Here is a 25813-nt window from a genome sequence, read left to right on the forward strand (position 1 = left end):
CTTCCCTGTCACTGAGAAATTTTCCTCTGAGATTATTTTTAGAACCCTTCCAAACATGGAGGCACCTTTGCTCTTTCTTCAGGCTAGCACAGATCCCCATTTGTTTGGGTGTTTATCTTGCTGTACTGCCAAGAAACGGCTGTAGCCCCTCTCTGCAATTCATCACCCCATAAAAGTGTTGGAGTACGTCATCCAAACTTCCAGGAACATTATCGAGGCAGGAGCTGCTACTAATCCATGTGCAGAGCACACGGTGATTTTTATCAACAGCGTTCTAGGGTTTCAGCCAGAGATTAGCCTTTGTGATGTTCATGCCCTGCTTATCATTCCCTTTGTCTTTGAATTGGGCGGGTACCTTACAGACAGACACCCACACTCTGTGCCAGTGTACAGCTCCTATCTATATCCATCCAAGAGTGGACCTCAGCTGACCCTGCTTAGCTTATGAGATCACCGCCTCTAGAGGTATGGCTGCAGGCCAGTAAGAAAACAGATGGTGGCTATAGACACCGCTCATTGATACTTTATTCCCATTTATTATTTATCTAATATTCACTCTAGGTCAACTGGGGTTATGTTCCTGAGAAACCTTCATTAACATTTTTATATTAAAGGCTGCCTAAAATAACCATGCAAGAAATTGAGAGGCATAGTTGACAATGAAGGAGATAACTCTTTCTAGTATATTGCACTCAGAGGATTTCTTTGCTTTTTGATACAGAGTATAACATGGACTTTTCTTTGGAAGTGAAAGCAACGGAGTAGAAGCCAGGAGATCTGGGTTCTAGTCCTGAGTCTCTTACAGCTAGGTCAATATTTTCCAGATTAGCCATTGAGTTTGAGTCCTTTAGTTTTGGGGTGTCCATGCCTCAATGTGGAAGTACCCTACCGAGTTCACTGAGTTTTGGAAATGTAGAATTTACTGTGTGTCCTTAGCTGAGTCACTTCTGTTATGGTCACAACACACTCAGCGAAATTATATAGAAACATCAAATACTCCTGCTGGAAGGTTTACTTTATGTAACTTAGAATCTTACACTACTTTGTATATCTTAGAATCCATAACAATAACACACAGTAATAAAAAACAGAGAGAGACAAAGCAGGCTGCTCTCTATGGCAGAGCAAAAAAATGTGTTTGAGGCTGGCTCTTTCCAGACTGCTGCTATGCCCAGATTTCATGCTTCACTGAAATCTTAGCCTGAAAGCAGCAGGAACATGCCCCACCCTGATCCTCCCACACATACACTCCCAAAGTAATAGCTTGCAATTCCAATACAGTCCTCGATGTACCACAACTTCCCAACTCTGCCGTTGGTTCTGTACAACCATGGACCGGTCCCAGAACGGTGTGTAAAATGAGAATAGTAATAGTTGCCTTTCTGAACACAGTCTCGTGAACCTTAATTTACATTTATAAAGCGCTTTGAGATCTTCTGACAAAAGAAGCTACAGGAAAATGAGAAGTCTGATTGGGCTAAAGGTTAAGGTCCTTGTCCAGTCTTTACTCAGTCAAAACTGCCTTTGACTTCAGTGAGAGTTTTGCGTGAGTAGGGATTTCCGGATTATCAGAAACTGATGAGTAGATTACGTGCCTCAGTCATTATCCTTCCTTGAACACATCATTTGATTAACCTCCCAGGGAACTGATCAGTGTTTAAGAACTGCTCCCTTTTACAGCAGGGCAATGACTCTTTGCTCATCCAGCTTTGTCACCTTTTAGGGGGAGGAGTCTGTATCATCTCCTTGGCTTTCTCTCCTACCACAACAATAATGATTCCATTTTTATGGTCCCCGTAGCTCATAGAGGGAGAATCTAGAAATGTGCCATGTGAATATCCTACCTGGGAAGCGGCAGGGGGCATGTTATTGGGGGGAAATCTTTTGTTCTCGTCATCTTAGTGGGGTGTAAAGGGAAATCAGCATTGTTGAATCAGTGTAGCTTCTACTACATGGGAAAGCGCAAGGTGGGGCCACACTTCCTAGTGTGATATGGAGCCCAGCTCTGCCTCAATGCCCCGCTTGCAGCCATGGAGGCGATGGTGAGCAGGGGGAGGCTTGGATCAGGGGCGGGGTAGGCAATGCACAAGCAGTGTGAATAATGTGGAGGCAGCAAATATTATGTTAGGTACACAGCTGTCAGGGCAGTGGGTTTAGTTAGGAAGGGATCCGCTAAATGGAAAGAAACTGGAAGGAGAAGGGGACAGGGCAGAGAAGAAGAGAGGGGGAGGGACAGGTGTAAAGAGTGAAAAGGCGGTGAAGGGCAGGGGGGTTGGAGCAAACAGCCAATCAGCAGGGAGCAGATAAAGTCCAATCAAAACTGCACACGTTCTCTGAGCGGCCAAAGGTCCCTGCTTAGGCTGCTTCTACCAGCTGGTGTCTCTGGCTAACTCCTGCCTGGCCACACCGGGAAAGAGGAGGCAGCACCTGGATCCTAGTGCCCCTAGAGTAGGGGGAGTCTTCCCTGCACAGTTCTGGGGAAGGGGTGTCCCCAGCTGGGCTCCTTTTATCCTCTCCCCCACCCCAGTGCAGCAGTCCCTCCTTCAGGTGTCCTAGTGCGGCATGCAGCCACTGGTGACATTCCACTGCAGCTACCTGCAGTCGCTGCCTTCGTGCCACAGCTGCCTCTGCAGAGCAGATTGTCAGCTGCTGCAGGGGACACCCAGGAATCCTGCTGGGCATGTGAGTCCCCAGCAACCCTCAGGGAAATGCCCAGAGTCCCAAGCTCAGGTTTTCTCTCGCAAGTCTCAGAAGAATGTTTGAAAAGCCTCTCTGTATGTATAAATAATACCTTGTAGCTACAAATATATTCCGAGGGTCAAGTCCTGTCTGGGGCCAGAGCAGCTGGGCTGTGCAGTGGAGCATCCCAGGGGTTCTGTGGAAAGAGCTCGCCATGGTTGCTTCTCCTACCCTGAGGCTGCAGCTCTGCGGGGGCAATAGCTGGTCTATCAGTACAGTGACTAAGCCACTGGCCCCGCTCTGCTACATCTGGGGCATTGCATGCAGGAAGGCGGCAATATTTACCCTTTAATGAGCTGGGGCCTTGAAAAGTTTTATTTAAAGGCACCGCAATTCACCTTCCAAAATGCAAAACGATGTCCCTGTCCAAGCGACGGCTCGGGTTATCAATCAGATCCTAGAAATAACTAACATCCCGCTGATGCCGAGGGACACGATCAATCATTACGTATTATTATTACATGATGAAATTCTAATTATGGGAAGGAAACATGGCATTACATTTTCCAATCCATCTTCCCAGTGCTTTGCACTTAGATGGCACCTTTCAATCAAGGCTCGCCAAGTGCTTACCAAACTGTATTCCCCTCCCTTCCCCCCAGTGCAGAGTGAGCAAATATCGCCCCATCCCCAAGGGGGGGGAAACTGAGGCAGGGACTGGATAAGGGGAAATTAACCCCAAATGAAGTCATCATAGGAGAAAGACTCCCTTCCTTTGAAGTTCATGTATGGCTGGCTCGTCATTGTGTTGCTTACTCTACCACACCAATATCTTGGGCAGTGGACACTCTTGACTCCCAAAGTCGTATAAGACCCCCATGTTTGTCATCTGTCACCAGCTAGGAATCACTGGAACGTTTAGGAAGGGAAGAATATGCATTGGCTGATTTTTCCCAGACTACTAGTATCTATTTAGATTATCAGCAATTTGAGGCAAGGACCATCTGCTGCTTTTCCTTGTACCGTGCCTTGCACAATGGGGCCCCATTGAGGATTGGCGCTGAAATATTCCTGTAATAAACAAGATTAGTAATAAGTCTTGTGGGTTCTAGCAGTGAGCTGAGCTGTGGGAGGCCTGCCTTTCATTCCCGGCTGTGCCACAGGCTTCCTGTGGGAACTTGGGTCAATCACCTAAACTCTCTGTGCTTGTCAAATGGGGACAAGACTATTTCTTTTGTCTCATCTCCTTAAATTGCTAGCCGACTGGGACAGAGACTGCCTCTTACAATGTGATTCTGCCCTTCCTAGCCCAATGGGGCCTGGATCTTGGTTGGGACCACTAAGCACAGCTGTAATAATAATAATCACAACCACCACCTCAGGTCAAGGCTGCATCATTTCTTCATCCCATTTGTCACCTTCAGGAATTCATTAATTTCCCCTGCATCCTGTATATAATCACTCGTGTTATGCAGTACATACTCTGACACATTAATAACCACACTGATTTCTTCTGCTGTCTGACAGGCCTACAGAGCCCATGCTCTGCTAACATCTGCCAAAAGGGTCCTCAAGCAACGAGCTGCCTGTAATTGAGCTCTCCGAAGTACCTGCCCTGAGGTGAGATGCAGAGAAACTTTACAAATGAAGATAATAGATGTGTGTGTCACACACAGCTACGGATGGCAAGCCGCAATCACTCACTCCATGAATTCAGCTCCACTGGGAGCTGTAACTGCTCAGTCCAGGCTGAATTTGCTTCTCTGTGCGCTGCTGTCTGATGGCTGCCCATTGCTGCCAGTGCTCACATGCTGGCCTGTGACTCACTTTACCTTTTGCAGTGAATTGAATTGAGTTGAGTGGCTCATCTAGCTTGTTAAGCTGGTCATCATGTTCTTTTGCAATAAATTCTTTAACAAATGCACCCCTCTTTTCTGTTCACAAACTGATCTCACTTTCCAGGAGTGGATTCATTATTGATAAGTATTGGTCTGATAGCCCATGAACATATAGAGCCAGACCTTCACCTAGGACCATAGGTGCCGACCCTGTGGGTGATCTGGGTCCCAGCCCCGTCCCCCTGCTCCACCTCACCTCTGCCTCCTCCCCTGAGTGCACCGCATTCCCGCTCCTCCACTTACTTCCCAGCACTCGCCACCACAAAACAGCTGTTTCGTGGAGTAACAAGCTCCTGGATGGAGTGGGGAGGAATGAGAACATGGAGGAGAGGAGGAGGCGGGGAAGAGGCGGGCCAGGGCAGGGATTTGCAGAAGGAGTCGAATGGGGCAGGGAGGGGGCAGAGTTGGGGTGGGGACTTTGGGGAAGGGGTTGGAATGGGGAAGCGGCAGGGGTGGAGTCAGGGGGGCTGGGGACAGATGGAGGATCAAACACCCACCAGCGCCAGCAGAAGTTGGCACCTATGCCTAGGGTTACTTGATCTAGCTCCAGTGAAGTCAATGGAACAATGCTGATTTTCTCTGGCTGAGGAAGTAGCCCATATTTTTTAGCCCCTGGGGAGATGAACCTATTTGGTTATTCACAGTGCACCTTAAGTCCCATGGAATTGTTTACTTTTTAAATAGCACAATGCTGGATGTTGAATAGCAAACAGCATACATTTGTGTCTAAACAAGCACCAACCATAGTATCTGAATATTTCACAAACATTAATGAACCCATATGAGGTAGGTAGGTACCTTTTATCTCCATTTAGAGATCAGTAACTTGCCTATGATCACATAGGAAGCCTGTGGCACAGTTAGGAATAAAACTCTGATCTCCGGAATCCCTAGAATGTGTCTTAATCACAAGACCATCCCTCCTCTGATAAGGATGCAGAAGTGTTGACGCCCCAGAGAAAGACTTTTTTCATGCTCAACAGTCAGCCCAGAATCATATGCAGATATAGGAACCATGGCCCAGGTCCTCAAAGGTATTTAGGGTGTCTAACTCCTTGGTTGGGTCATTGATAGGGGCTGAACCCTGGATTGCTGGCTCCATCCACAATCTACTACCACTTGAGCAAAAGGACTAATTCTGTTAGCTGGTGGCTATCCACAGAGGATCAGCTACTGATGGGGACACAGACACACTTTTCCACCCCAACCTGGGGAAACTCAACCCAAACTTCTGAGATCCCCAGCAGTTCAACCCTATGGGTTTCTAGAGGCCCCAGGTGAGATTTCACCAGCCTTTCTTTTCTTTCTTCCCATTTTCAGTCCTACTGCTCAGAACATACTGAGGTTATTGTTCGATGATGTCACATAAATACAGTCTATTTTCCATCAGGATACTTAAACAGAGCTTTCAAGCCTGCTCTCAAACAAAGCAGTATACAGCAAACATGTACTGTGTAAATGTAATGAGATCCCTGCACTGTTACCCCTCCAGGGCTAAATAATGTTATCCTGCTACATGGCGTGTGAATTTCCTGTGGCCTGACAGCCAGCTGGCTGTCTTGTACAATGTATCATTTTACACATCTGTAGCCATACCAGCATATATGTCATCTGCATCAAATCCTGCCAGTGCTGTACGGCTGCTAGGGATGGAGTGGTTGGGAAATAGCCAACCTGCCCTGATACCCATTAGTATCCACCAAAAACCTGCATCTAACCAGACAGTTACACACAGTACAGATCATGGATCAGATGTTCAGCTGATGTAAATGTAGCTCTAATGAAGTTACTTAGACAATCTCCATTGGAGACAATGGAGATATGCTGATTTATATTAGCTGAGGATCTGGTTCCAATGTGTTGGTATTTGAAGAAGTTTGCCTAAAAAACTAATTACTGCTTTGTCAGACTCTCTCTCTCTGGCCTGGAGTTCCCTGTCCCACAACAGCCTCTGAATAAGTAACACACACCATTGTGCATGGCTCATAACTAACCAAGTGCTGGTGCATCTGCTAACTTGGGAGGTAGATTTCGGAAAAGTTCTCAAAGTTTTCATAACAAATCAGACAACACAGATTCTTCCTTCCTATGTGTTCCACTGAACCCAGTCTGATGACAGAATACAAATGTATATCTGAGGACAGATTACAAATCCATCCTTCCATGGATGCAAATAGGAGCTTTGCAGTAGATGACCTAGAGTTTTCTGCCAACATGGCAGCAACTGTGGCATTTCAAATTCACTTTTCACCATTCTTTGCTGTAACAGAGAGAGACAAATTCTGTATGAGCTGAGACATCTGCTTGAATTCCTGCTGCTGATTGGCACTTGGCATTCTGAGTACCTAAAACAGACAGGTGGTAAATATACCTTACACATCCACCTGTGTGCCTGATCCACAGAGAATGTGAGCATTTCAGCCATCAGCTGGAAGAGTTGGCTTGTTAAACTCATGCTGTAGAGACATGTGCATTCAAGACTGAGATTCCCAGGTTTAGTCCCAGCAAGCTACTTTCTCCCCGAAGCTGGGTCACAATTAGAGCTGGTCAAAAGTTTTCTATCTAAATCCTTTTTTCCACAGGACATTTTGACTGTTGAAAAACTGAAATAGTTTTTGGTTTGTCAAAGGAAAGTTCAACTTGACATTTTCCACAGAAAACGTAGATTAAAATGAGTTTTTCACTGTAATCTTCCACAGGAAACAAAGACTTTCTGACCAGCTTTATACAGAATTCATCTAGCCTTAACAGAATAAACTATCCAGAAGTCTAAAATGCCACGTTTATCGTATTCACTACTTTATCAACCATAAATCATTGACTAGCAAATTTAAATATGCCAAGCAAGGAAAGCAAAGTATGCTGTATGATACAGCCATCATTGTTCGTTGCTTGCAGTTTGGGCTCATTGTTTGATCTGAGTGCCTCTAGAACTCAGAACATTGGCTTAGGGAGGGAAGGAAAAGCCATACACCAAAGCAATGCTGCATTTCCCAGAGCAGGTTGCCTGCAGCCTGGTCTCTTTCAGTCTCTTTAGAACACAGGGCACTTGGCAGGGCAGAGGGAGGCAGGCTGGGCCATTGCTCAGCCTTCGCCTATTGGCCTGTAACCCATAGATCAGTGTGCCCCCATGTTAATAAGTGTGATAATGTGAATATGACACACCCCTCAGCTTCATTCATGCCACATTACCCTTCTGAGCAGAGCCCTGGAAAGCTGGTAAATGGCCTGTCTCCAGAAGAATGTGTGAAAGAGAAGGAGGGGCATGGGAAATGGAAGCCAGCTGCAGCCATGCATCCTACCACTGCTGTTGTAGAAACCACTTGAAATGGTAAAGTCAGTGTAACAGGGCGCTCTGCCCCTTTAATAGCCTTGGGCGGGGCAGGAGGGAGAACAGGGAGCTGCTGATCCTGCCCTCCAGAGAAGCCCAGCAGGCTGGTGCTAGGAATCAGCTGATCTGTACTGCATGACCATGACTGTCCCACGTTCTCAGCTGGACAATATAAGGGGGGACAACCAGGTGAGAGCTGTCTCTTGTAACCAGGGCAGAAGGCTGCAGGCTGGCAGACCCTTTGGAGACTCACCCCCACCCAGGGTCGGTTCCAGTCGCAGGTACCTGGGGCAGCCAATAGAAAGGGGCGGCACTCTGTCCATCATTGGGGCAGCACATCCGGGACTGCGGCGGCAATTCGGCGGCGGGTCCTTCACTCCCTCTCTTCCTCTTCGGCAGCAGTTCAATCGGGTTTTTCTTTTTTCTCCTTTTTTTTTCCGCCGCTTGGGGCGGCAAAAAAGCTGGAGCCGGCCCTGCCCCCACCACAGGGTCAGAGAGAGCCCTACCCAGTAGCTACCAGAGGCTGAGAACCCCAGTCTGAACCCCTAACCTGACCATTTGTTACTTTTTGCACACTTTTTTTTCTTGTTTGTGAAAAGCAGTAAACAGAGCCCTGAACAAAGGGACAGAAAACTAACCTGGGAGTGGCTGATTGTCTATTCCTTGCTGGTCACTAGGACCACCGGTGTACAATCAGCCCATAGGTAATTTATTGTCGCTTTCTTATTCCAAGCCAGTACAGTAGGACAGTTCGCTGTTTCATGACCACTCTGACAGTTCAGCCACATCTAATTTGAACTAGCCATTCACAGTCATTGTGGTGTTGCTCTGTTGGGTTTCAAAAACATTTTCACCCCTTGCAGTGCCTCTAAGCAGGCCCAGTGTGAGGTAGAGCCTTGAGAAGAGGATATTCCAGAAATCCCAAACTATCCTGTCATACCTGCTTTCTATATAAACCTGTGCTTCAGCCATCTGCATATTGTCCTTTGTTTACTGTGCAGCCTTATTCTTCCAGATAAGGGAATAGATCCTCAGGTGTGAATCAGTATAGCTCACTGTCTTCAATTTACACCTATGAAGGATTGATCTGCATGGTGTTTCCCTTCTAAATGGTATTTCCATACTGATGAGTCCAGGTGCGCATGCTTCCTTCTTCCCTCCAAGAAATGGCATTTTACACCAAGGGCCAGTGGCCTGCCTTTTGTTTTCTGGGTCATTTGCTTACAGGACCACCAAACCGCAGATTGCACTGGAGCTGTACCCTGTGGCAACCCAGGGCTGGTAGGGCTGATGTTGAGCTTCTCTGGGTGACTTTGAAGGGACAGGATCTGTTTTGTTGTTAGTGACGGAGGAAAGTTTCAGGGGCTTGACTCAATGTGTATAAACGTCCACTGGCTGGATGCTTCTCCATGTCAGAATACCAGGGAGCCGGCTAAGGCAGGAACAGACTCAGGATGAAGCAGGAGCAGGGCCCGGCTGGAACATGAGCAGCCTGTCAGAACTCTTACACAATTGGAGTGCTCCTGACCCAGTACCAAGGCTGAGCAAACAGGAAAGATTGCTTCCCTTAGGCGCCTATATACCAGCCTTGGGATCACCTGGGTGGGTCCTCGCCTGTGGATTGGCTGAACCCTGGTTGAATGGTGTGAGGCCTATCACATGACCTGCCTCTGATGACTCATCACACTCTCTGTTTCAGGGATGACTCATCAGGCTTAAGCAGGTTTAGGCTCAGAGGTAACTCAGGGATGGCTCATCACCCTCTAGGCTGATTTTCTTTGGTCTGCAACAATGGGACTGGAAATCCCGTGAGAATAGGCTCTCTCTGGAGATTCCACGAGCTCTGGGTCCAGTCTAGAGCAGAGATGGGGACCAGATGCAGTAAGAGGGGGACATGGCAGAGTGAGTACCGAGGAGTGTGGACTGAGGAAGACATAGGCCTCTGAATTAAGGGCTCACCACCCAGCTGCAGCTGAACTCTGCTTCTGCTTCTTCACAGCAGAAAAGAAAGATTTGCAGCTCCATGGTCTTGAGGGTGGCTGGGGTCAGACAGGATATAGGGTTAGATGAACCCCATGTTTGATTCAGTAGAGAAATTCCTCTATTCCTAAGAGGCCAGTTTTCTGACTTGGAAGCCATCAGAGATACCAGATAGGTGCTGAGGCTAGAAAACCAGTTGTAAAGACCAAGTTAGGGACCAAAGCTGCAAAGTAGACGGGCCAAGGCCTACTATAACCCACGCTTAACACTTGGAAGGGATCCAGGTGCAGTACCTAGAGGAACCAAGGTCATCACTGCTGAAGGCAAACGGTAGCCTCTGCAGTAGCCTTTTGTGAGCAGAGCAGCTAACCAGTTATGAAATGGACAGGACAATATGCCCACCAATGCATACCATGTTTCACAGAGCCCATTTGCCCCACTTTCCACCACAACCGAGAATGGCGGGTGCACTGTAGAATAATTAAAATCTGCAGGCCCAGGGGAGATCACATAGGAAAAGCTTCTGTACCGATGACAAGAGGAGGGTTGAGTCAATTCCAGCTTCAGGAAATTAAAGCCAGGCTCCAAACTCCATCATTCCGGTTTGCTACTGAATTACCAAGGGGTCATTTCTTTAAACAAGAATTGCATTTCTTTGCTTCAATGCCAGAAAGATATATAAAATATAATTCATGGTCAGATTAATGAGAGAGGGAAAGTCATTAGAAATCAAAAATGAGATAATTCTGCTGTGGACATGAGTGATGGCAGTAAATAAATTATATATGGTTGACATTACTTAATTAGTTGGAAACATAGCGCTTTTTTAACTTTGCTTAGGTGAAGTTTTTCAGCTTTTGACAAGTACATTTCAAGATAAGTATCCTAGATGTCAAGACAGCCAGATATATCTCATCACTCATGTCATTTTTTGGCCATATAATTTTGAAATTTGATTTCATCATTTTAGAATTTTGGTTGCTGCCATAACATGGCATGTTTTGAAATTGGAGAACAATATTCAGATTATACTGTGTTCTCGAGAGCAACTAGTCAGTGTCCTCTGAAGCGGCTCTTGATATGATGGGCAAAAGATCAAGTCTGAGACAAATGGTGTCATCTTAATTGTTGTAAATGCTTTGATAACCGATAACACTTTGCACTTCTACAGTGCTCCTCACCTGAGCCTCTCAAAGCACTTCACAGGCATGAATTAAGCCGCACAAACTAGAACTGGCTGGTTGCAAATAATATTCTTTAGGCAATTTTTCATCAAATAATTATTCACAAATGTGTCTTCCTATTATTTTGCTTGCAACCGCCTTCTGCGGTAGGAAAACATTATCCCCATTTTATATAGATGGACCCATGCCGAGGCAGAGAGGTTTAGCTGGCTTCTCCAAATCATACAGGGCCTGATCCAGAGCATGTTAAAATCAACAGGAGTGAATTAAAGGGAGAATTAGAACCCAGTAGTCCTGCATCAAATCACTTGCTGTGTCCATTATTCCATGTAACCAAGAGAACCCTCTTTTGCTAATTAATCAGCATCCAGGATCCTCCATTGTTCTGCAACACATACAGTCATTATAACTCTAAATAGTGGAGAATCCAAATTGGTTGGCTGGCTTAGTTTTCCTCCAGGTGGAACATTCCACTGGAGTGTTGTGTTTTTGTTTTATCTTGTTCAAGAAACAGGCCATTTAAGCACTGTGCAGAGTACTAACTCTGCACAGGGATAGTTGATTCTTACTAATTCATTATAAAACAATCATTACCTCTTGAGATATATGCATGAGAAAAAATTAACTTTGTAGGCCTTACCCAGCCAGACAAATTGGAGGATAATAGGGTTAGCTTTAAATAAAGTGATTGATGGACTTGCCCCATGGCTAAGTGAGAATTTTAAGGAAAAATAACAAAATGCAGGGGGAAAGGCACATTAATTCAGATTGCTAATGTTTTTGCATTTTGCAATACTGCCAGCTAATGTTGTTATTGGGTTGTACTGATTGGCTGGGAAGGAGGCTTAGCAGCACACTACCTCAGTCATTTATATACCGAAGATCTTGCATGGTGTAAATCAGCCATGGGGCAGTGATGGTTTGGAAATGACAACAGACTTTTATTTTAAGATGGTTCAGCGTTGTGAAGTTCAAACCCAGATCCCAAATTTCTCAAGTTTTCAGACTGTTTTAAATTCAAGGATTTGATCCTAATCCTAATAACTTTAGGGGTCATCTTCAAAGTTCACAGCTTGGTCCAAACGCCGAAGTTTTGAGGGCGTTAGAGAAGGGCCCAACCCATAGCCCCAGAGCCAAATGTATATGGATATAATTAACCACTTAGGACTGTGCATTTTGTGCTCTGAAGTGTATCATGTAACTTGTACTGGGACAGGAGAGTCCCTCAAGGAGAGCTGCAGATGAAACTGGTTATTCAGGCATTGGTATGCTTTTCTCTTTGAGTCAGTACTTATCTCCCTGCCCCAGCAAGGCGTGGGGAGATGCTGTGCTCATGGTGACGTGTCCCTACCAGTTGTGATAGTAAAGCTCTCATGGTGCTTTCCACGCGAGTATGGGTGATAGTTCTGGGTTCCTGTTTGGGTCATTACATTCTGCCTCCTAAATCCTGCCTACTGTTCCTCTCACACACATCCTTAATTCCCAAGGGAATGACACCTCCAGTCCCTGTCCCCTCCAAGTCGCTGTGAGTAGTGCATCTGTACCACTACCTTCCTCCTTAGCCAACCCAAACCCAGATCTTACGTCTAGCTCACATCCTGCGGAACCCTGGCTTGAGCTGAAGAGTCCTGCACCTACTGAGTTCCGGGAAGTGGGCGGGCACAAGCCTAAGGGGTGGGCACCCCTTCCCCAGCCTAAGAGGAGGAGTGACTAAATTCGAGGCCCACTGGCCTGGCTGCTGCTGCTGACATAATGACCTCTACCACATTAGCTGTTATCAGGGGAGGAACAAATGAACAAGAAAATGTGCAGCCATTGTACTAATTTACCAGGAGCATAGTGCTATGTCTTCTGCCATGCATAGACAAGGCTGTGTTTGATCTTCACGCACATCTGTTATCCTGTAAGGCAAAGCTTCTCTGGGAGTTTTATCCAACCTAGGTTCAGCCAGATTTGGTCCAGAATTTGTCTCATGCCAAAAAGTTGCTTTCATGTATGCAATCTAAACCAAAGATCTGAGTGGCTACTTAGTCAAGGGCCTACCCCTCCCCAGGGTGTGTCAGGGTCAAGTGCTCACTCAGGCTCCAGTCATCCAATGGGGGGCAGACTCAAAGCCGCAGTCCAACTCAAAGGCCTTTGGGCCGTCACCAGAAAGTGTCTTGTGGCAATTGTTTATTGTCTAGCCCACCTCTCTCTCCGGAAGCTCAGACGGTTCATAGGTATGACTGCAGGCTCCACCCTTGACCGGACCTCTCCTCATGAGCTGGGAGATCAGATGTCTAGCCTCATCCTCCAGCCTCAACATGCTGGCCAGGGCCACTTGAGCCCACAGCACCGCCTTAACCCATTCCTGTCTCGTGCAGGGTTTGTACACCCCTCACAGGGCCATAGGTCATCAGCTTTACCCTGACTTCCCTAATCAGCTTCCTACGCCAATTGCCATCTAATAGCAATCACTACAGTCATCGCCCCAAACACTGCAGTATTGCTATGATAAACTACAGCAGTGATACTTAGACCTCAGTGGTTCAGGAGCCAAAATGGCCATCAACATTACTCAAAAGAGCCTCAGTAGTGTGAATTCATTGTTTCATTTACTATAGTCTTGGTATTCTGACCAAGTGTTATTTTCTCAACTACAATTAATATCATAGTAAAAGCATCCTGATTGGCTAATAACTTAGACTGGTAATAATTAAATCACGCTGTTTTAATAGTATGTTCTGCAAACAGCCACAGGAGCTGCCTGAACTACAGCATCTCAGACAATCACCGTATCATTCGCACATCTCTCTCCATCAGGTCATCCATCTTCTTCCATTCCAGCTGATGTTTCTGAGCCTTGTCTCCTTTATCAGCACCCTCTGGCCACCCTATCTTTTGGGAAATCCCTTTAACACACCTCTCTTAGGAGCTTGCCTCTCCTTGCACTTAGTCTTTCCCTTGGTCTCCTCATTCCATTTAATGAAAGGATGCCGTGCTGAGCTGCAAAACCTTGAAGGCCCTTTTCAAACAGGGAGACAGACCTAGATCCTCAAGCTATTTAGGCACCTATTTCCCACTGACATCATTAGGAGATAGACACTTAAATACCTTTGAGGATCTAGGCAGAGTCTAATTGATCTTTCCATATCAGCTTATTAACCAGCACGTGGGGTCCCCTGTTGGTGGGACGGTTATCACCAAAGGTCACTGTGTTTAGAGATGTCTTGTCTGAGTTTAGTTCTCCTTGGAGAGGCAGTCCTGTTTGCCATCTTTTCCCCCGGGAGAAATGAAGACCCAACAAGAGAGTTAGGTTGGGATTGGAAATTGTAGTTGGTCGGGGTTCATCTACCCTAGAAGTGCTACAGTGACACCAATGCAGCTGCGCCGCTATAGCGCATGTGGTGAAGACTTTCTCTGCCGTCTGCATAATAAATAGCAACAGGTGGGTGCTATGTTGGTAGGAGAAGCTCTCCTGCCAACATAGCGCTGTCCACACCGGCACTTAAGCCAGTGTAATTTACGTCGCTCAGGGGAGTGGCTTAATCTCACACACATCAATTATATCAACATAACCTGTAGTGTAGACAAGCCCTGGGGCGCTGTCCAGTTCCTAGTGGACAAGCCCTCATGTCACAAAACTGCTCTCACAACTGCCCTCTACAAGATGTCAGAGACTAAATGGACATGGGCCTGGAGCCTCACCCCCATTACTTTCAATGGAAGCGAGGATCTGGGCCATGGGGCCTCAGCTGTTTTGTCGATGCTGCTAGCAGTGAGACCATGCAGGAGCAGCTTGGTGTTCACAGTCCTGGTTAAATAGAACAGTGGTTCCCAAACATTTTACTAAGGCAACCCACCAAATGCATTTTGTTTTGCAACCCACCCAGGGTGCAGATCCATGGCGGGGGGTCATAGGCCAGCATCCTTCTCCTCCTCACCCTGCTAGGAGGGCACCAACCACCCACAGCAGCACCCCCTCTCCCAGCACTGCAACCCTAATCCTGGCCAGGTGCGAAGCGGAGGCCCTGGCAAGGGTGTTTGGAGAGTCAGCCTGCCCTGCACTCATCCTACTGCAGCAGCACCTGTCTGATGGGGCTGGGCTCGGCTCTCTGCTCCAGGCATTGTGACCTAGCACACATGGTCACCGTGGATGAGTGGCACAGCCAAACACGAGTAGCACTGCAACCCTGTTGCAATGCCCAGAGTGGGGAGCCAGGCCTAGTCCCCCAGGTGGGTCAAGATACACCATTTGGGAAACACTGAAATAGACTACTTGACTTTCTACTTCCCTTAATACAGCAAGTCTAACACCACTAAGGACTGGGTCCTGTTCCAGTGCAGTCAAGGGCAAAACTCCCATTGACACAGAACGGCGTCTAAGGAACATCAGCGATGCAATGAATACAGTAGAACCTCAGAGTTCCAAACACCTTGGGAATGGGGGTTGTTCACAACTCTGAAATGTTCGTAATGCTGAACAAAACATCATGGTTGTTCTTTCAAAAGTTTACAACTGAACATTGACTTAATACAACTTTGAAAATTTGCTGAGCAGAAGAAAATGCTTTTTTTTTTAAAGTCGTTTATATTTAACGCACTACTGTACTGTATTTGGTTGGGTTTTTTTGGTTTGTTTCTTGGCTGTGTTGCTGCCTGATTGTGTATTCCCAGTTCCAAATGAGGTGTGTGGTTGACTGGTCAGTTCGTAACTCTGAGGTTCTACTGTATAGTGAATTTTACACCTGATGCAACTCCCATTGACTATAATGGCAGTAGCATCAGATGCTAAATTCACTATGTGAATTACATCGTTGATGTTCCTGAGTTGCTGTGTCTGCATACTGCCAGGGCCTCCTCTATCCCTAGTGATAGAGAATGTATTTCTGTAACTCAAGGCACTCAATCTACTGGCGAGAGGGACAAACTGTCCTATGATGCTCTCCTGCAAGGTGCTGAACACCCTCACCTCCCATTGAAGAGCTAAGGGCCCACAACCTCTCCAGGATCAGGCCCTCAACGCTTAATTCTGCATCACTGAAGTCAGTCAATTGATCTCACTGATTTCAATGAGAGTTTGATCAGCCCTTATGGCTGTGATTCAACAAAGCACTTAAGAACCTGCTTACCCCATGGAAGCCCATCCCTATTCAATAAGGCCTCCCAGTTCAGGAACGCAGTCCTGTTCAGGAAGGGCACTTAAGCATATGATTACTTAATTGGGACTTAAGCACATGCTTCAGTGCTGAATTAAGGACTATATTCACACATGTAGCCTCCACTGACACTAATGGGAGTTGTCTACAAATATCCGGTAGCAGAATGCAACCCCAAATGCTACCAAAATAAGCATGGAACATGATGTCCTTTATTCACCTCCACAGGTTACAATGAAAACGAGCATGTCTATGATTTGGTAAAATATATTTTATTTTTTCATACAAAGAAATAGTATGAATTATCAGAATTTCATTTTCCTAGAAACATCTTTCTCTGTGTAAAATTAATTTGTGTTGTACATACCACAAAATACTTGATTTACATTTTTTTAATTCTTTTAAAAACAAATTGGCTATTCTATAGTACCATGTTACAGACAACACATTGCTAATATCTGTACTGCACTTCTGAATACAGGGCTGAATGAAACTCAGCCATAAATTAATGTTACAATGTGAAAAAAGAAAATCTAACCACACCTCTGAGTTTAACGGATTATCCTTCTTGAAGAAAACAAAACACGATGATAGCATTGAGTCCATTATTAGCAACCCAGATGCATACTACAGGGAATCCAATCTTGGTTGCCATATTGCTTAGGTAAGGCCTTTTATATTAATTGGTCTCATATAAACTTCATTACAAAGGCTGTTCAGCCAGGATTAGCAATTTGCTTAAGGTATTCAGAGGATCAAACACCATATATTTCTATAATCCAACATGGTTGCCTCATGAAATCATTCAGTACCAAGGTTTGATTATACCAACTAAGCCAACAGCCTGGTGAATTTTGTACAGTTCAGAAAGGCATCAGGAGATCAAAAATTGTTACAAAGAAAGCAATATACAGAGAGATCAGGACACCTAAATCCTCCAGTATATATATAAAAAAAACCAACCTAAGGAAATAGAGGTGAAATGAAGAAATGGTAAAGTGATAAATACCTGAAGTTTGCCAAGTACTGGAAGAAATGGGATCACATGGTTGGACAATGTTGTCACTTCACCAGAAAGTGACCCTGGTTTCATGAAAGCTGAGTGAACAGCTGGAGAGTGACCATACAGGGCCACCAGAGTGCAAGGCTTAATTCAACACACTGCATAAGTTCTGCATTAGGAAGACGCCGGGATTCAAGTTCTATAATAACTAGTGTCCTAGGATGCTGCTTTACAAGATCTAAAGCTTTCTTCTGCAATCATTCAAGACCCTCAAGCTAGCAGGCCCTTATGGTAAATTGAATATGCTAGTATATTTATCACTCAGTAGTAGAGGTGGACCCCAAGACCTGCGGTCCATGGCGAAAGCCTGGGCCCAAAACACACACACATCCAAATGCCCCTTGAGTTTTCTTCTGTTTTGCAACCCAGGGCTCCCTCTGCACTACAGTAATGAAGATGCCACACTCTCTATTGTGGCTTTTCACAGTATTGGCTAATGTGTCATTCGGCTGATGGAACTGCCTATGGCAAAACAATACTGTTTCACGGGCGAGATTTCACCTTCCTTGGAGTGGGAAAAGCTTGGAGGAAAAACCAAATCAAAGGTTGCACTACGCTCCAAAACCGACCAAAATTAGACTGTCATTATAGAGCTTGATACTGCAAAGTGCTAAGCATCACCCTGCTTGGATTTGAGGGTGCTCCCATATACTTGTCTTTCTCCTCTCCCACTCACCTGGGTATGGCCCCCTCCCCCACATTTCCCAGTGACATCGATAAATAGGAGAGCTGGGACAGGGGAACTTTTTGACTCTGTATCTACCTTTACTTGCCATGACATTACACTGCTCTCGTAAACAAGTTAAAATTCCCTGTTAGTCATTAGGTTAAACTAAGCACCCCTGGGGTTTGGAATGAGAGCAGATCCATCCACATTTCAAGGGGCAGCATTTTACTGCAAACCTCTTTGTTACAGACAGAGGGCTGGCTTCTGCTCTCAGTACCATTAGTGTAAGTGAGATCAGAGCTGGACCCAGCGAGAGCAACATGGGCCTGTTAACTGAATGGTGCGGAAGGAAAGTTATTGCATCTGCACGTCCATCATTAAGCAGCTGTAGTGGACAGCTGTATAGGACAAACAAGAGCAAGGAGGCTGTTAAAGTAAAAGCAACATCTGAGGAATGTTATATGACAACCACCACCACAGCTGGGTATTGTTTAGTAATCTGGTATTATAATGGAGGGGTTGCTGATCAGGGGTGGCCACTGGCATCTTCAGCCTGGTGCTAAGATATATTGGTGATACATATGAAACCAACATATCAACATAATGAAATCATGGATCTTTTACCCATTTGCTGTTGCTGTAGCATTATACATGCAGTTGTCTAGCATTTTATTACATTGCACATATATTACTTGTTTACTTACACAGTAACATCATAAGGTTTATTTAGCAAATACCTTGCTGCTCCCACTACGTAGTATTTATAGACATTCCTGCACACTGTATGAAAGGTGCAATTAATAGCTTGTTTAATCTACATTCAGGGTTAAACTGAAGTCAAAACCAGCCATGTGTACCTTGTAGTTGCCCTGGAACAATGGTATGGCCCTGCTTTAATTAAACTCAATGGGAATTAGGATCGGGATTTTCTGCAGTTACCCTAGTCACTAAGAGGTCCATTAGAGATGGGTGAACCTCAGGCGGTGAGGATAGACACCCAAAGTTTGTGGAGATTATCCACACCACTGAAGCCTGCAAATTTGGCCAGAATTCTAGTGAGAATCAGATTCATTCACTCACTGCTAGTTTCTGCCAGGGCTGTAAATTCTGCAAGAATAGCTATTCTGGGAGTGGGTCAACATTTCTGGTTCCACTCCTGGCCTGACAACAGAAACTTCAGGGAGCAGAAACGCTTCTCTGAACAGCTCAGCTCCTCAAAAACGGTTTGGTTCAAACTACAAGTAAAACATTGGGTTCTTATTTTAAGTGGTTGTCCCATCCTTGCTTATGTATTTAAATGATCAACGGTTACACCTCTGAGTAAAGAGCAGGCTGGACTAATATCAGAGCCCTGTGTGATTCAGGGTCTTATTTTCCAAGTATTTAGGGTGAATGTACCGCATGTGAAATGAGAGACCAGTGGCAGTAGATGCAGGCAAGTACTATGCAAGTGTCCCTAAGTAGTTCTACAGATTCATCTGAATCCTGCCTGGTAACATCCCCTCCCAATTCCAGGTAGAGGCCTGTTCTGGACAGAGATTCTTGATGAAGTAGTAGACCAAAATGTAAGGTGTACAAGACAACATCCAAGGGGAATAAGGCTGAAGCCCCCCCACCCCCCACCCAGTCATTGCACTGGTGACCTACCTCAGATCCCCAGCTGTGCATGGACTCACTGTGTCCCCTACCCATGCCTCGGGGGACACTAAATCAGTGACAGACTCATACCCTGGCTTTTGCTAATGGCTCCTGTGGTTCTATTGATTTCTTTGGTGTGTCTAAGCAGATGCTCTGCCTGCATGTTCGACTCTAGTGCGTTTTAAAATGGGTTCCGTACAAGGTGAGTGTATACATGTAGGAGCTGAAGTGCATTTACTACGGCATAGTTCCACCCAGCACTAAGCATTTCACATCTTTAATAAGAATAATAAAGTTTTAAAAAAATGCATAGAGTCCCCACCCAGGAAACCTGTTTGGGCCAGTAGGGGGAGATTCTCCTTGTTTAAAAGAAAAACAAAAAAAAACAGAGTGATAAGACTGCTCCTCCCTTACAGCAAAATCTCATGCTATAGGTGCTCCTTTTGCTCTTTTCCAAAGGAGCACCTTATGCACCAAGCAACACTTGGGGAAACAGAAGCAAGCAGAAGTCTCCCAGCAGCAGTATGGCTGTGGAGTGTGGATACTGATGGATTTTGCACATTATAATGTCTCTGTAAAGCAGCTGCTGTGTTGGGCATAAGCATCTGAGCTTCAAAAAGCGGCACAGCCTCTCCCGCCCCTGCTGTTATTCGGAAGGCAGGAAGGAACCGATCTCCTGCAAAAGGTAGGGGCACAGATACTAGGGAGTTAGAAGATGACAAGTAAATGTTTATAAAGGCCTAATACCCGTAACGAAAATAAAATTGTGCTTTTTTGCCCCCTTCCCCTTCCTTTTTAATACTAATTTCCTCTAGGTAAATGGAAACACCGTCATTTACAAACCAAACAAAATAAAAAGACCAATATTAGAATTAAACACCATGGAATGTTTAAAAAAAAAAAAGGTTATGGGCTAATATTCTAGACAGTGTGGTTAGGCAGCTTAGTGAATTAATTACTTAAAAATTAAAAATAAATTATTATAAAATAAATTTCTGTACATTTTACATACACACACATATATCTTTATAGAAGCAAGCTGCACCATGGGGTAATTACAAGGAGACACTGTCGTGCCAGCCTCAGTCCCAGCCGAAGTCGTGCCCAGTCATCTGGTAGAACTTCATGTTGAAAGGCCTGTAGAACTCCCGCAGTCTCTGCACCACCTCTCTGTCTATATTGGGGTGGGTCCTGCCTTTTGTTTTCCCCAGGCAGTGGGGTTTGCTGCTGCCTTCAGCTTTCTTCAGGCAGGGGAAGCCCTTGGTTTTGTTGAAGTAGAAGTGTTTGTCCGTGATGATCCTTTTAAGGCCCAGAAAGTCCTGGACCCTGCCCAGCTCCCCGGCAGGGTCGCTGATCAGCCTCTCCCCGCTGACGAAGAGGATCTGCCCAATGGGGAAGTAGAGGAGCCAGTTCTCCAGGTGCTTGGCGTAGATGCCGATCTGGATGGCGCTCCACGAGGTGTCGATCAGGCCTGTAGTCCTGTTTTTGAAGGTCAGGCTCTCGAAGGTGGGGATATCGGGCTTCTTTGAGAGAGTCTGCGTGTAATCGGAGATGGCTCGGGTCACGGGATCCCGCACCACCACGATGAGCTTGGTGCCCTTTGACATGGCGGAGATTCGAGCAGGTGCTTCCTTAGTGACAAAGTAGCTGGGAGTTTTCTCCATGGTGATCTGCCCATCCAGGGTTCTGGGCATCAGGTCTCTGCCAAGAAAACAAATGCACTGGTTAGGACAGCAGGATAACTCATCCCTTGCAATGTAACCTTTATGGGCCCTGCTACCAGCATAAGTCCTATCAGTGAGACTTGCAAATACACAAAGTATTCAGGCACGAGGTTAGACTCCTGGCAATTATACCACAGTAGTGATTCATGTTCTGTGTTCGGCTTGCTTTAAAGAGGCTAGTCCACCTCCATGGGGTGTGAATTAGCTGCAGCCTTGAAACTACATCAGTTCAACAAAATAGAATTGAAATATATTCATCAGAAAAAGATGGAGCACAGAGAAAAAGAATCATTCACCCTTGGGTGCTATGCAGATTGCCTGGCCCAAAGGAAAATCCTATTTCCCTATTACTTTGCTCTTGTAAAGGTTACTGGGCTTAATTTCTAATGGGAAACCCATTGCTCTTCTCTTTTGTAAACTACACTGGGAAGTTTTCTAATGTGCATCACAAGAGAGACCATCGCTTCCTTGTGAAGCATAAAGCATGTACAATTGCGTGCAAGGCAGCAAGTTGAATAAACAACTGCACGCTGACTTGTCAGCATCAGGTCCACCATGTGTACTCAGCGGAAGAGGCCTCTTAAAGTCTCTCAATTCTCTTTTCCTCTAGACCCCCTGAAAGTGCACGATTGTTTCCTATAATACTTGTACAGCACCTAACACAACAAGGTCCTGGTCCACAACACACAAATAATAAAAAACAACAACTCCTGTTGACTTCAATGGGAGCCACGATCATGAACCCCAGGGAAAAACTTGAGCCCTGTGTTTTAATATCATGTAATGTGAATGTATAACAGCCAGAAAATCCTTAGCCTAGGACAATAGCTTCTGTGCGCTTTGGCTAGTAATTGTTTGTATAAATTATACCCATTCCCAGAATACTTAACTCCTTGATGCCATGTATCAAATCCACTGTAACTTGTGTCCTACTAATAGAAAACACAAGTGAAAAAACAAATCTCTTCAAAAGGCAGTATCCCACATACCTCTTAGGCACTCCACCCACTAAGCTCAAACATATTGAAACATCATAAGGAAGGAGCACTGGGGCTCTGTAATTTAACATGCCAAACGTTTTCATATCTATGTGCTCCTCTTTCATTATAGGCAAGATTTGCTTAGGCGCATTCTAGGAAACCCACGCCACTTAAGCCCACAGTAGGTCTGTGAAAAGTGGTAAGAGGCAAAACCTCTGTGGGAGGGCAGCTAGTCTTTGCCCCTACTGGGTGCTGTGGGAAAGGTTTCCGTGCCAGCTTTCCATAGGTCAGCATGTAGGGCAATGATGGGGCAGGCCAGTGGAAATGCTGTCAGATCCATGTTTAAATGGATGTTGTGTCCCACCATGCAAGCAGCCAGAGGAAGTGGATTTCACCTCTCTCAGGTCCTTGCATTTCATCCACAGCAAGGCCTAACTCCACATGCTTCATACAGGTGCTGTGCTTTTTACTCATCGCATGCCATGCCTGATCACTGGTGCCAGATGGAACCTGTGCTGCTCTATCAAATTCCCAGGGTGAGTGAGTCTCCAAAAAAACACTCTGCCAGGTAGAAGAGTGATTTTCAGGAGAAGCTGCTCTCCAACTGGCGAATCCCATAAAAGGTCGGTTTTCTAAGCCAATCACAAAACATAGCAGGCCAATAATGGCACAGCCAACAACTACTGAATCTCACCAGAGCTGAGGCTGAATTTGATAGGCCACTTGTTCACCAATGTCTGAGGGTTTTGGTTTTTTTTTGTTTGTTTGTTTGAGGAAACTGATCCTGATCTCCATAGCCTGTGCTGGCTGTCTTTTGGCTTAAGATGCTGGTTTTGACTTATGAAGCCCCTACTGGCCTGGGAGCTACCTATCTAGGAGATGGTTCACCCCGCGACCTACTGCAGCAGCTGCGGTTGGCGGAGATGCCTACGTTGAAGCCCCTTTGGAAGTAGAAAGAGGAGTCTGTTAGTGTGCTGGACCTTGGGAACTCCCTTTCTCCCCAGGTCTGAGAGAGCCAGAGCTAATTAGCCTTCAAGGCATGGTAGAAGGCCTGCTTTTTCTCCCTGGAGGAGATAAGTAGTCTCCATCTCTTGCTGTCTTCAAGATCGGATGCTTTTCTGGAAGAGATGCTTTAGCCAAGCAAGTTATTGGGCTCAACACAGAGTAACTGGGTAAAATTTAAGGGCTGGTGTTATAAGGAGGACAGACTAGATGATCTAATGGTCCCTGCTGGCCTTAAACTCTGCAAATCTAGGAAGGGCTTGGCAGTGGTGGTGTGTAGAACTCTTGGATTGCACAGGAGGGGGAAGTAGAAGGAATCTATTTTTATGATATTTATGGTGTTGCTGGGTCAGTTGATCCAATCAGAGAGGCAGTGACGGGGTGTTTATTTAGTTTGTTTTCTAAAAGAACATCCAGGGCACCAAGAACACTGGACAAGTGCGCCATTATGCTTTGTAAAAATCCAAAATAAATAACTAATAGATCGCCTCTGGCAGGTACAGCAATTAAATCCACAGGCCTTTGGGATACTGGAAAAGAGGGATTCACTGGGAGAAGAATCATAAATCTCATGGTCTAGTGGCCTCCTACCTTTACAAATGTACATCCACCTCCCAATAGACTTACAAAAGAGCCACAACTGGCCAGAACCAGAATTCACGTGAAGTGCTGCTGACACACCTTAGCGCCTGTTGGCTTCAGAGGGAGCTGAGGGTGTTCAGTTCCTTACAGGATTAGCTCAAGAGAGTTTCAAAGCAAAGTTGTCTGTGCTCCCCCTACTGGATCTGCAGTGGCATTTTGCGGAAAGATGGTGTTTTTAGAGCTATGAACTTCCCTGTTGAAATGCTGGCACAGGTACAATAGCAGCAGCCAAATAGATTCACAATGCGCCTTCCTCTGCATGTAAAAAACCCAAAGTCTGTTCTTTGCCAGTGAAGAAGAATAAAATGGGTAGGGAGAGAAATGTGATTGTCAAGCTTTTCAGAAGGTATTCCAGGCAAAGAAGAGTAAGAATAAAGACTCTCTCAACATGCATTAGAGTTGTTGAAAGTGCCACCAGGATCTAGTTCCAAAGCAAAGCTTTCCCACTATGCGCTGACACTCTGTTGTATACTGGTAGCGTCCCAAGACCACCAACAGAATCACAGAGATTGTCTCACAGGGTCTGCCTTGTTTTAAAAGGCAGCGTACAAAGCAAAAGGACAACAATTGCATTTGATGGACAATGAAGCCTGTTGAGACTAAGATGGGTTTGAACATTGGATTAAAACAGCCTCATGCTTTAGGAAAATTAAGATCTGTATCTAGGTCCAACTTTGATGTTCTGGCCCATCTCTAGCAGATATCTACATACGGGTCTTCCATGCTTTCCTAAACAGGAGAGTAGTTGGCTTGCTTGCGACTAAACAGGGGAAGCATCAAAGTCACAGGACTACAGGTTTACCAGATGGCCTGAGATTTACACAGGTGGAGAAGTAGCTAATGCTTGTTGATACCTAGCTTTAATAATAGATCATGATGATTCCGAGGTGAGCCACCATCTGATTCATGGGTATATACCAAGGGCAAACTGGTTTCATCATAGCACTAAGGGACCAATCCCTACACACACTGAAGTCCACAGTGAAACTCTTGTTGGCTTCAGTGCAAGTAGGAGTTGGCCCATGTCGTACAGTCTAGTCGCTCTGAAAGGGACTGATCCCCGAGCTGCAGGAACAGCAAGAGCAAACTAAATCATCGGAGAAGCATCATTGGAGAGAAGAAAATCAGAAGAGACAGTGGTCAGAAGAACTGCTGTAGCGGACACGTGTTGGCAGGCTGCAACCCATCAGGATGAAAGGAGGGGAATCTAACTTTGCCCCACTATTGCTGATCTGCTGTACATAAAGGCTAATGTGCTGCCCGGATGGCTCTTTAATGTATTCTACAACTACTCCTCGTTTCTAATACACAGGTGCAGCTCATGGAGACTATAGGGTCCTGCCTTGACCTGCAGAAGATGTACATCCAAGTTAAAGATCTGGGTAGCTTCAGTCTGCTCTGTTTTGTGCAAATGGGTGTGGCTCCTGTTAAACTGTTAACACAGGGGGAGATAATGAAAGGGGAGTTAGCCATTGGCAACCTTAATACCCTTTTACACCCTCTCCCATACTCTTTGGTTGGGCAAGGTTTGGGTGCCCAATGCTTTCGGGAAGCTAACCACAAACCCCACCCTTGGCAGTTCCCAGCCACCCCTCGTACAAACACCACAGCACACTGGGCCAGACCCTCAGCTGGTAGAAGGTTGAATAGGTCCATTGACTTCAGTGGATCTATGGCAACTGACACCAACCAAGTATTTGGCCCTTAAAGCTTCCATGGAAGAGAGTCTTGGCAAAGCCATGAAGCGGCTGTGTGAGCAGAGAGATGAATTTTCCACAGGCAGAGAGCAGAGCACCTAACTCCGAGCTCTTAACATATCAGGGAAGACAGAATTAAAAAAGCTTTTCCTGTAATGAATATTTGTTCAGCAAAGCTTCACCCATCGTA

General features: G+C 45.6%; 1 protein-coding gene across 1 annotated transcript in view; it reads right to left on the bottom strand.

Annotated features, from left to right (window-relative positions):
• Positions 1–16466: 16466 nt before the first annotated feature.
• HS3ST3B1 (heparan sulfate-glucosamine 3-sulfotransferase 3B1) overlaps positions 16467–25813 on the bottom strand; it is a 43849-nt gene continuing 34502 nt past the window's right edge. Inside the window, exon 2 of the mRNA XM_039502117.1 lies at positions 16467–21279. Within this exon, the coding sequence (XP_039358051.1) occupies positions 20661–21279 (619 nt within the window). The 3' untranslated portion in view covers positions 16467–20660. The remainder of the gene's footprint in view (positions 21280–25813) is intronic.

This window comes from Mauremys reevesii, linkage group 15 (assembly GCF_016161935.1).
Source record: "Mauremys reevesii isolate NIE-2019 linkage group 15, ASM1616193v1, whole genome shotgun sequence".
Lineage (NCBI taxonomy): Eukaryota > Metazoa > Chordata > Testudines > Geoemydidae > Mauremys > Mauremys reevesii.